We start from the raw sequence: 12,578 nt of genomic DNA, 5'->3' as shown, positions 1-12,578 counted from the left end.
CAAACGTCAAATACTAGAGGGAATGGGTTTAAGACGAGAGGAGAATGTTTAATGCAGGTTTATGATGCATGCTTTACACAGAGAGTGATCAGTGTCCGGAATGAGCTGCCAAAGGAGGGACTGGAGGTCAGAAACACAGCAGCGTCCGAGAGGCGTTATAGGTCACGAATGAGCCGGAGCGGATGAATATTTGCCATGTGCCTGTAGGGTGGTTGTTATAAATTCGCATCGTAGTCGGTCCAATCATGTCGTGATCTTCTATGACTGTTCACAGATCGGAATTCTGCATTTTCCGCCTTCCTGACAAATTGTGACGATCGCCAACTGTTCCAGTTGACGATATTCTACCGGGCCAGACTTGAGCCGTCAATCGAGGAGGGCGTGAGAGCACTCGGCCTCATGTTAACACGCGAGAATCACTTCACAGGGCTGGAGTATGATGTAAGTAAAGGCGAATCATACTGATTGTAGGTTCTTCTAAAGCTGTCCCAACAAAACTGGTGTAAAGTAACCGCTGGCAACGAAATACAGAAATATCTGTGGTCAGTGGTAACAAAGGAGACTCCGTCCACTGAGCCTTTATTCAACGAATATAAGTCTCCCTCCAATTATCTGAACACATTGATTTTTAGACAAGTTAGTATTCAGACTAAAGCTGTTCAAGTCTCCCTCGTCCATTCATCCTTCCTCATTGATCTCCCTCCTGAACCTTATCTTCGCGAGCGGAACAAGTTCCATACCTGAGCCAACAGATGTCCATGACTGCGATTCGGGGCCCCAAACAGTTGACAGATCAGCGGATTCTTCACCTATCAGTCTGTGGGGTCAGCTACTGTATCCGGTGCTCCCGGTGTGCTCTCCATTACATCGGAGAGACCAGACTTACATTGCTAGAACGTTCAGCCCAGCACCTACGCTCAGCCCGCCAAGAGAGCTGGATCTCCAGGTAACCACCTACTTCAGTTCTACTGCGCATTCCCATTCTGATATGTCAGTCCATGGGCTGCTCTGCTCCCGCCACAAGGCCACACTCAGGTTGGAGGAGCAACAACTTATGTTCCGTGTGCGCATCCTCCAGCCAGATGGCATGAAGATCAATTTCACGAACTTCCATTAATTGCTACTCCCCGTTACCAATCCAATTCCCTTTTCCCTCTCTCATCTTATCTCCATACCTGCTCATCACCACCCTCTGATGTTCCTCGCCCTTCCCTTTCTTTCATGACTTCCTGTCCTCTCCGATCAGATTCCCCCTTCTCCTGTCCTTTACCTCTTTCACCAATCAGCTTACTAGTTCCTTAGTTGACCTCTCCAGGTCAAACAGTTTCACCTATCATCTACTATATTGCTCGTCTTCCTCTTCTCCCCCATCTTTGTGCTCTTAACTTCTCATTTTTATCTCCAGTCCCGATGTTGGGTCTTGGTCCGAAACGACGACTGTTTACACTTTTCCCTATACTGTATATTGCCTTGCCTGCTGAGCTCCTCCAGTATGTTGTGCGTTTTGCTTTTATTTCCAGCATCTGCAGATTTTCCCGTCACCGTGTTAAAGACAATGATTGACAGCTGATGTTAGCGATGTGACAATTGACAAATATTGCAAACGGGCAGAGAATCAATTTACTCCACTGTGTCTGACTTCGTATCATGTTCCCAAAGCTCGACCTTAATGTCCATTCAGCAGTCTGTGTTCTCATGATGAACCCAGGGTTTCCCACAAGTCAAACACATAGTGCCTTGTTTCTCAGCCCATCTCCCGAGTCTGCCTTCACGCCCATCGCCAAATGACCAGGCAGTATTGACTATCGCCTCCCTTCGCAACTGCTAATCCTCTTGTATTTGATCATCTGCCTCATAGTTCAGTAACTTTTCCATGTCACTGTCAGAATTACACTTTGCAATTCTCGCTACATTTAATGTTAAGACCATCTGACCAGAATTGTATCCTTCGTTCCGTCGATTCTTTTCCGCTGTGCCATCATAGCTGATTTATAATCCCTCTCAAATGCTGCCTCTCTCCGTAACCCTCGATGCCCTTAGTAATCAAGAACGCAACATCATCCGCTTTAAATATACTTAGTGACGGGATCTCCAGAGGCATCCGTGACAATTACTTCCAGAAATTCACCATCCTCTGAACAAAGAGTTGCTAGCACGGAGATTGCAAAATTATTATAATTAAAAATATAATATTGTAAGTGTGCGCACATTAAAACAAAATTACCCATGAAACGCTTTCCAGTGGCCTTTTTATTCCTGGGTCACACTCACCTATTGCCACCCAGACTGAATGGTAGCTGAGCCTTGACCACTCTCGGAGCCCGGCAGTGTAGCGTGAGCCTGCTGAATTTATCCCCGGAAAACCCGAGGGTGACACTTTCATAGTCCGACCTGATTTTGCGTTCGTACGTGTTAAGATAAGGCCAGTACTCCCAAGTGTCTGAAGTCTGTGCTTAGTGTCCCTTGGGCTCCTGTTCTGCAACTGACCGTTCCTCACTGTGTGGAGCCCGGATCCATCCGCACCTCAATATGTTCCATTTTATTCATTACAGATCGTGACTGAGCTGGCGGAGGAGGGAAACCGAGCGGGTGCTTCCAAACTCCTCCTGAATCTGGTGATGGAGAAGGGCTCCGGGGCCCTGAGGGTGATGTGGGAATCCTTTGTGAAAATACATCACACGTTACCGAAGCTGAGCGGAATACTGGAGGAAATACGGGAACGTGGTACGGTGAACAATACACTGTGTGTTACTGATGTAAATGCTGATGAATTTACAGTATTACACAGAACAGACTTCATGCAGGTTAATCTGTTTGAACAGGTGACGGCCAGTTCGCCTTCATGGACACTGAGCTGGGTTTATCTGAAGTTTCCAAGCATCTGAAAGGTAAGTGATGGATCGGAACATACAGTGTCAGGTCCTCAGAGTAAAGGCAGCAGCGCAGATATTACGGAGGCTTTAGGACCACTGGCTCAGACCTGATAAGGAAAGAATATTTGTTCGTGTTGGCTGTGGCTTGATACGAGAGTTTCAATCTAAAGCAAATTATAGGGAAGCCGGAACAGCAGGTGGAAAGCAAAAATAATCCAATGGTTGGAAATTATAATTTCCATTGAAGATGTGATGGATAAACAGAGTCATGGACACTTACAACATGGAAACAGGCCTTAGGCCAAGTGCATCATCCGAATAGGGTAACTCAGCGAGTTAGACCCATCTTAACGCGTCTGGTCCATAACCTTCTGATCATCTCCTGTCTAGATGGGTTTTAAACGACGATAATGTGCCCGCCTGAACCATTACGTCTGGCAGTCCATTCCAAATAAGTGAGAAGAAGCTACCCCGAAGCCTCTTTCGACTTAATCACCTGTGATCTGAACCCTGCATCATTTTTAGCATCATTTCTCTTGGAAAAGGATGGTGAAATCCTGTCCGTGTACCTCCATTCGGTCACCACTCAGTCTCCTCCACTTCATCGTATATTATCATAGTCTATGCAGTCGCTCCTTGTAACGAGCTCTCGGGTACTGGCAATATCTTGGTGAATCTTCTTTACACTCACTCTAGTTTAATGACATACATACTATAACTAGGTGACGAGTGTTGTTCTACAAGAAAAAAATATTGAACCCTCTGTTGTGTGATATAAGTACGTAAATAAATAAGTTAATAGAAAAAAATATCCATGATGTATTATCTAAATTGTAGGATCGTAAATCGTAAATGTGAGGAGTTGCGCTTTGGGAGATCAAATATACGAACGATGTCGACAGTAAAAATCAGGACCCTGAGGAAGATTGATAAACGGAGGGACCTTGGGGTGTAGGTGTATATCTCCCTGAAAGTAGCAACACAAGTAGATGGGGAACTAACGACAAGTAACAATATTCAATGAGATTTTCATTACTAATGTTAGAAAGTCGTGATGGACCCGGAAGGAACTTTCGTTAAGACACGATTTCAGTGTTTTTCGCAGATCTGGTCACCACATCACAGGAATGAGGTTGCTGCTCTGGAGAAAATACACATGAGGTTCATCACGATGCTGCCGGGATTACAGAATATTTGACATCGGGATAGGCTGGGCAAACTTCCATTATTTTCTTTGAGACTTTGGAGCCTGAGGTCTTCTCATAGAAGTTTATAAATACATGAGAGACATGGATAAGGTGCTTTGACTCAATGAGCAAAATGTCAAATACTAGAGGGAATAGGTTTAAGATGAGAGGAGAATGTTTAATGCAGATTTAGAATGAATATTTTACACAGAGAGTGATCAGTGTCTGGAATGAGCTGCCAAGGGATGGACTGGAAGCAGAAACTCAGCAGCGTCTGAGAGGCGTTATAGGTCATGAATGATCCGGAGTGGATGAATATTTGCCATGTGCCTGTGGCGTGGTTGTTATGTAATTGCATCGTAGTCGGCAGAATGGTGTTGTGATCTTCTATGACTGTTCACAGATCGGAACTCTGCATTCTCTGCCTTCCTGTCAAAGTGTGACGATCGGCAACTGTTCCAGTTGACGATATTCTACCGGGCCAGACTTGAGCAGTCAATCGAGGAGGGCGTGGGGGCACTAGGCCTCATGTTAACACGCGAGGATCACTTCACAGGGCGGGAGTCTGTCGTAAGTAAAAGGGAAACATACTGATTGTAGGTTCTTCTTAAGCTGTCGCAAAGGAACTGGTGTAAAGGAAATGCTGGCAATGAAATGTCTATACCACAGAGATGTCCATGGTCAGTGGTGGCAAAGGAGACTCCGTATACAGTTATACTGAGCCGTTATTCAACCAATGCAAGTTTCCCGCCAATTATCTGAACACATTCATTTTTAGACTGGTTAGTCTTCAGTGAAAGGCTGTTCAAGTCTCCCTCGTCCATTCATCCTTCTCCATTGATCTCCCTCCTGACCATTATCATTGCAAGTGTCATATCTGTCCCAACACATCTCCCTGATTACCACTCAGGGCCCCAGAACACCCGGCCAGATCAGGGGATTCTTCACCTGTGAGTCTGTGGTGGTCATCTACTGTACCTTGTGCTCAGGGTATGGTCTCCTTTACATCGGAGAGAACAGACTTACAGTGGTAGAAAATTTAGCCCAGCACCTAGGCTCCGTCCGCCACGAAAACTGGATCTCCCGTTAACCTTTTATTTCAGTTCTACTTCCCAGTCCCATTCTGACATGTCAGTTCATGGCCTGCTCTGCTGCCCCGATGAGGCCACACTCAGCTTGGAGGAGCAACAACTTATGTTCCGTGTGCGTATCCTCCAACCTGATGGTAAAAAAAGATCAATTTCACAAAGTTCCGTTAATTGCCACACCCCTTCACCATTCCAATTCCCTTTTCCCTCTCTCATCTTATCTCCATGCCTGCCCAACACCGCCCTCTGATGTTACTCCCTCTTCCCCTTCTTCAATGATTTCCTGTCCTCTCCGATCAGATTCCCCATTCTCCTGTCCTTTATCTCTTTCACCAATCGGCTTACTAGTTCTTTAGTTCACCCCTCCCAGTACAACAGTTTCACTTACCATATACCAAATTGCTCGTCTTCTTCCTCTCCCCCATCTTTGTGCTCTTAACTTCTCATTTTTCTCCAGTCCCGTTGAAGAGTCTTGGTCCGAAACGACGACTGTTTACTCTTTTCCCTCTACTGTATAATGCCTTGCCTGCTGAGCCTCTCCAGTATTTTCTGTGTTATGCTTTTATTTCCCGCATCTGCAGATGTTCCCGTCTTCGTGTTAAAGACAATGATTGACAGCTGATGTTAGTGATGTGAAAAGTGACAGATATTCCAAACGGGCAGAGAATTATTTTACACCACTCTGTCTGACTTCGTACCATGTTTCCCAAAGAGCGAACTCAATGGCCGTTGAACAGTCTGTGTTCTCGTGATTTCCCACAAATCAAACACATAATGACTTGTTTTTTCCGCCCATCTCTCGAGTCTACCCTCACGCCCATCGCCAAATGACCGGGCAGTACTGACTATCGCCTCCCTTCGCAACTGCTAATCCTCTTGTATTTGATCATCTGCCTCATAGTTCAGTAACTTTTCCATGTCACTGTCAGAATTACAGTTTGCAATTCTCGCTACATTTAATGTTAAGACCATAAGACGTATGATCAGAATTATGTCATTCGGTCCGCCGACTGTGTTCCGCTATGCCATCATAGCGGATTTATCATATCTCTAAAATGTTTCCTTTCTCTGTAACCGTCGATGCCCTTTATAATGAAGAGCGCAACATCCTCCCTTTTAGATATTCAAAATGACGGGATCTCCAGAGGCGTCCGTGACAATTACTTCCAACAGATTCAGCATCCTCTGAACAAAAAGTTGCTAACAGTGAGATTGCAAAATTACTATAGTTAAGCATATAATACTGTAAGTGTGCGCACATTAAAACAAAATTACCCATGAAACGCTTTCCAGTGGCCCTTGTGTTCCTGGGTCACACTCACCTATTGCCACCCAGACTGAATGGTAGCTGAGCCTTGACCACTCTCGGAGCCCGGCAGTGTAGCGTGAGCCTGCTGAATTTACCCCCGGAAAACCCGAGGGTGACACTTTCATAGTACGACCTGATGTTGCGTTCGTCCGTGTTAAGGCTGGACCAGTACTCCCCAGTGTCTGAAGTCTGTGCCTAGTGTCCTTTGGGCTCCTGTTCTGCAGCTGACCTGGAGCCCGGATCCATCCCTACCTCAATATGTTCCCTATTGTCCATTGCAGAGAGTGACTGAGCTGGTGCACAAGGGAATGGGAGCGGTCGCTTCCAAACTCCTCCTGGATCTGGTGATGGAGAAGGGCTTCGGGGCCCAGAAAGTGATGTGGGAATCGTTTGTGAAACTACATCACAGATTACCGGAGCTGAGCGGAATACTGGAGGAAATACGGGAACGTGGTACGGTGAACAATACACTGTGTGTTACAGATGTAAATGCTGATGAATTTACAGTATTACACAGAACAGACTTCATGCAGGTTAATCTGTTTGAACAGGTGACGGCCAGTTCGCCTACATGGACACTGAGCGGGGTTTATCTGAAGTTCCCAAGCATCCGAAAGGTAAGTGATCGATCGAAACATATAGTGTCAGGCCCTCAGAGTAAAGGCGGCAGCGCAGATATTACGGAGGCTTTAGGACACTGGCTCAGACCAGATAAGGAAAGAATATTGGCTATGGCTTGATACGAGAGTTTCAATCTTAAGCATATTATAGGGAAGCTGGAACAGCAGGTGGAAAGCAAAAATAATCCAGTGGTTGGAATTACAATTTTCACTGATGATGTGATGGATAAACAGAGTCATGGACACTTACAACATGGAAACAGGCCCTTAGACCAAATACATCATACGAATAGTGTTACTCAGCGAGTTAGACCCATGTTACCGTGTCTGGTCCATAACCCTCTAAACTTCTCCTGTCCATGTGTTGATCTAGATGGGTTTAATGTACCCGCCTTAACCATTGCATCAGCCCATTCCAAATGCGTGTGAAGAAGCTACACCTGAAGCCTTTTCCGACTTATTCACTTCTGATCTTAAACCTAAACCCTCTTGTTTTTAGCATCATTTCTCATGGGAAAAGACTCTGTCTGTGTACCTCTATTCGGTCACCACTCAGTCTTCTACACTCCAGCGTATATTATCATATTCTATACTCCTCGTAACGGGCTCTCGGGTCCTGGCAACATCTTGGTAAATCTTCTTTACACTCTTTCTAGGTTAATAACATCTATACTATAACGAGGTGACTAAATATGTAAAAAGTGTTCCCCGTGAGACCTCACAAACATTTTATAACCGCAACGTATACTCAATGCGCTAACCGATGTCGGCCACTGTGCCGAACACCTTCTTCACCAGCCTATCTACCTGAGCTGCTGCTTTGAGGGAACTATGCACTGGCACTCCCACGTCCCTCTGTTTAACAACAGTGTCGCTGGGCCCTACCGTTTACTGTATGTTAGGGGAATTCAAGGGAGATGTCAGAGGTAGTTTTATTTATTCTTTACCTGGAATGCACTACTGGGGGTGGTGATGAAGGCTGATACTTTACAGCATTTAGGAGAGACTTGGATAAGCACACGGGTGAAAGAAAATAAAACAAGCACAACAGTTAACTGTCCGGGACTGTGTGTTTTATTCATATTCACTGGAACTTCGGGAAAGACATCAAACCGATGGGGCATGGGAATTGTGAAGTGTGAAATGATTTTGCTGCAGTGCTCATTTCCAGCACCATAAGTCGGAGTCCAGCTTACAGTTAAACATTGTCTGGACTTCTGCAAAACAAGCCCTAGAAAATAATGTGTTGAGACACACAATGCAATCACAATCGACACATACTTTTTTTTTCTTTATCTTTTAAGATGTTCAGCGGATACACAAGGAGACTCTGCGGGCACAAACGGAAACACTGAGAGTGGACACGATCCTGATGAGGGAGAAGGTGAAGGTTTTCCAGCTGGTTGATCGATACGCTGAGCTCACGGTCATTTCTACTGTTCGAGATCGGAGACTGGTGGAACATGAGCTGCTGGCAAGAGGCAGAGACCACGAGGAGTGCAGAGAGAAACATCTCCGCGGAGAGCTGGAGAAAATCAGCACAGAACAACTGTTTCGGAGAAATTACTCACATAGCTTACGGGGCCAAAAGTTTCTGAGATGTTCGGCAACTGTGGCCGGAGTCCCAGGGATAGGGAAAACAACAATGGTACAAAAAATTGTTTATGACTGGGCCACGGGAAAAATATATCAACAATTTCAGTTTGTCTTCAGTTTCAAGTTCCGGGATTTAAACACCATTAACCGCAGAATAAGCCTGACGGAACTGATTCTGGATCAGTATCCATACTTTGGGAATATCCTGAGAGAGGTCTGGAAGAACCCAGAAGGATTGCTGTTTATATTCGATGGTTTGGATGAATTCAAACACAACATCGATTTTGCTGACAGTCGGAGAGATACAGAACCCAAGCACCAGTGCCCAGATCCTGAGTGGTGGTGTGAAGTGTCTGACATTGTGTACAGTTTAATCCAGGGCAAGCTGCTCCCAGGGTGTTCAGTGCTGGTGACCACCCGTCCCACTGCGTTACATCTATTGGAAAAGGCTGAGATCGGTGTCTGGGCTGAAATCCTGGGATTTGTTGGTGAGGAACGGAAGGAATATTTCATCAGGCATTTTGAAGATCAGACGGTGGCAGCAGCTGTTTTCAAACATGTGAAGGAGAACGAGATCCTGTACACCATGAGCTACAACCCCTCCTACTGCTGGATCCTCGCTCTGGCACTGGGCCCCTTCTTCACACAAAGAGTCAGGGACCCGAAGCGAGTTCCCAAGACCATCACCCAGCTATATTCCTACTATATTTACAATATCCTGAAAAACCACGGCCGTGAGATTGAGAGCCCCCGTGATGTGTTACTCAGAGTTGGTCAGATGGCCCTCAAAGGCGTGTCCGAGAGGAAGATTGTGTTTACAGATGGAGATTTGATCAACCACGATCTGCAGCCTTCCCAGTTCCTGTCCGGGTTCCTGATGGAGCTTTTGGAGAGAGAGGATTCTGCCCGGTGTGTAGTGTACACATTCCCACACCTCACCATCCAGGAGTTTGTAGCTGCAGTCGCACAATTCCTGATCCCAGATGGCAGAGATATCCTAAAGTTCCTCGCTGAAGCCCACAACACCACAGATGGGCGATTTGAGTTATTTCTCCGTTTTGTTGCTGGTCTCTCCAACCCAATGATAGCTCGGGGCCTGGAAGAATTTCTGGGTCCATTTCCTCGTCAAACAACCTGCCGGGTGATTGACTGGGTGAAGGAGGAGGTTAAACGTCAGAGTGGAAACACATGGAGTGAAGCTGGTAAAAGGAGCCTCCTGAAAACTTTGCACTACCTGTTTGAGTCTCAGAATAGTGGACTGGCTCAGGCCGCACTGGGATCAGTGGAAACACTTTCATTCAGTGGAATGACACTGACCCCGATTGACTGCGCGGTCCTGTCTCATGTCATCGGACTCTGTGATACAATAAAACACCTCGACCTGGAGAGCTGCCACATTCAGTGTGAAGGAATCCAGCGGCTGGGACCCGGACTGCACAAGTGCCAGGAGTTGGGGTAACTTTATTTATCTCTCACTCTGAACTGTGAAACCGTTTCATTGTGTTGTTTCAATACAAAATAACTTGGGTAAAACTGTAGAAAATTCGACAGTGAAGGATTTGTGACCAACGACCAGGGAATCGGTCAGTAAATCCACAAGGACGGTAATGTTCTGTGGTTGCTTGTGAAGGGATGTTGGAGACTGCAGCATTTCAGTGAACCAACTGTTTAATCTTAAATCACAGGAATTGCCTTGTTTCTCAAAACGTGTGTCAAGTCCATTGACAAGTTTCTACCTTCTCACTGTTACTGACACCCAGTCCGACACTGACTACAACAGGTTTCTCGGAGCTTCAAGCTTCACACCCTCTTCCCGGTGAGGGACAAGAGAGGATTAATCTTCTGTTCAGTGAGAGGACGAGAAATGCATCTGTGAAATTGTCCTCCCCCTGCTTTTCCCCGCGCCCGACTATCACCATCTCTCTTCTTGCATGACTTTGCTCACTAGTAGATTCACAACCCCCATGTGGACATTTCCATGTTGTGGGCCTGTAGCGATCTCCCTTCCCATCCCTCTCTCTCTGGTGAGTGTCTCTTCCACTATCATCAGGGGACTTTTTTGCATAGTAAGTGGGAATTTCTCTCACCCTTCAAGAATGTCCCTTTCCGACCCACTTATATCAGGAACATTTTTCTATACGTCTGGAATGAGTCAGGATACTGGTAGTTTACAGGGTCACACCTACAGACTAATATCTTGATATTAGGTGAATAACCTGCAACTGGACAGTGAGGGATATTGGCAGTGATGGGTTTAATTTTTCCTGGAATAGCCGAATCTTGAACTTCTCTCAGACCCGCGGTTTGAACCACTTTGTTCATCAGTTTGTCTGTTTGTCTTTAGCCTTGGGGAGAATGAACTGGGGAATTCAGGAGTGAAACTGGTGTCTGCGGCTCTGAGGAACCCGGAGTGTAAAATACAGAAACTGTGGTAAGTACCAGACTGTGGGAGATTGTGTTTACAGTCACTGGGTGTCTGACACTGAACATTAATGTGATCAGTAATTGTGTTACTGGTAAACACTGGGGATTTGTACCGTCTCCTGTCTCTCTGTGTCCTTCACCCTCACTGTTTCTTATCTAAGGCTGAGGAAGGTCGGTCTCACAGATTTCGGTGCCGAGGATCTCGGCTCCGCTCTCAGTACAAGCCGATCGTTGACGGAGGTGAAGCTGAGTCATAATGTACTGGGAGATTCAGGAGTGAAACTTATGTCTGCGTTTCTGAAGAACCCAGTGTGTAAAATACAGAAACTGTGGTAAGTAGCAGATGTGGGAGATTGCGTTTACAGTCACTGGGTGTCTGACACTGAACACTAATGTGATCAGTAATTGTGTTACTGATAAACACTGGGGATTTGTACCGTCTCCTGTCTCTCTGTGTCCTTCACCCTCTCTCTCTCTCATCTCCAGGCTGAACAATGTCGGTCTCACAGATTCTGGTGCCGAGGATCTCGTCTCCGCTCTCAGCACAAACCCATCACTGACGATGCTGAACCTGGAATCAAACTTGCTCACAGACCGATCTGTCCCCGCTCTCCGCCGCCTCATACTGACCCTCCCGAGTCTGGAGTGGATCTGGTGAGTGTTTGTGCTGGTGTTCAATGTGATAATATATCAGCTGATCCGCGGGTTTTCAGACGATATTTGTTAATGAGAGATGTTGAAACTTTGAACCCGGTCCCCTGTCACTGACACAGTTCTGTAGTCTGTTCATATCCTCTTTATTCTACCATCTGTTTCAGGTTAATGGAGAATCTATTCAGCGCGACCGGGAGGAAGGAACTGAGATCTCTGCAGGAACCTAAACCCGGACTGAAAGTGGCAGTGTGAACATCCCCCGCTCGCGGGATGGGAACAGTTTGTCTGATTTCCTGCCCTCCCCTTTAATTGCCGCTCTCCAGGTTTAATTCCCAATGGCTCACGACGAGCACTCATCCACATAATTCCGCCTCTTGTCCAGCAGCGCTGCCTCCGCGGGTGCCCGGATCCAGTTTTCTGCAGGTGGACCATAAGGTGTTACACCAGTGAACTGGGCAGTGATTATACTGGGAGAGAATGATTTTACTCACTTTGATATGGACAATACATACAGAAGTCTGGCAGATATAATTATGCTAAATTGGCATATACCTCCGTTGTGACCCTAAATCTGCAGGGATCTCTCCCACTACAATAAAGTGTAATTATATGATCATCCGTAGTCCGTTTTCTGTCTCACTCTCTGTTCCTCTCTCTCTTTCTCTCTCTCTCTCTCTCTCTCTCTCTCTCTCTCTCTCTCTGCTCTCTGTCCTCTACTCTCTCCTTCTCTCTGTCCTATTCTCTCTCTATCTCCCATATTCTGTTTCCCTCTCTGTCTTACCCCTCTGTCTCCGTCGCTTCCCTTTCTCGTCCTCTTTCTCACTTCA

General features: G+C 46.1%; 1 protein-coding gene across 1 annotated transcript; it reads left to right on the top strand.

Moving 5' to 3' along the window:
• Positions 1 to 268: 268 nt before the first annotated feature.
• Positions 269 to 12,003, top strand: LOC134342087 (NACHT, LRR and PYD domains-containing protein 3-like). The gene is made up of 11 exons (XM_063040032.1): positions 269 to 441; positions 2,553 to 2,724; positions 2,823 to 2,888; positions 4,464 to 4,630; positions 6,739 to 6,910; positions 7,009 to 7,074; positions 8,382 to 10,128; positions 11,018 to 11,104; positions 11,259 to 11,429; positions 11,584 to 11,751; positions 11,916 to 12,003. Exons 1-11 carry the CDS (start codon positions 400 to 402, stop codon positions 12,001 to 12,003), a joined length of 2,946 nt encoding a protein of 981 aa, XP_062896102.1. The 5' UTR covers positions 269 to 399.
• Positions 12,004 to 12,578: the final 575 nt, after the last annotated feature.

The sequence above is a fragment of the Mobula hypostoma genome, unplaced genomic scaffold (assembly GCF_963921235.1).
Source record: "Mobula hypostoma unplaced genomic scaffold, sMobHyp1.1 scaffold_51, whole genome shotgun sequence".
Taxonomy (NCBI): Eukaryota; Metazoa; Chordata; class Chondrichthyes; order Myliobatiformes; family Myliobatidae; genus Mobula; species Mobula hypostoma.
This window is presented reverse-complemented; position numbering and strand designations above follow the sequence as displayed.

Excerpts from the sequence above, each read along its gene's own strand:
- LOC134342087 (XM_063040032.1), top strand. The coding sequence starts at position 400 with ATGTTAACACGCGAGAATCACTTCACAGGGCTGGAGTATGAT. Across the intron at positions 4,631-6,738 it reads TCACAGGGCGGGAGTCTGTC|AGAGTGACTGAGCTGGTGCA; the intron begins GTAAGTAAAAGG and ends TGTCCATTGCAG. Across the intron at positions 10,129-11,017 it reads CACAAGTGCCAGGAGTTGGG|CCTTGGGGAGAATGAACTGG; the intron begins GTAACTTTATTT and ends GTTTGTCTTTAG.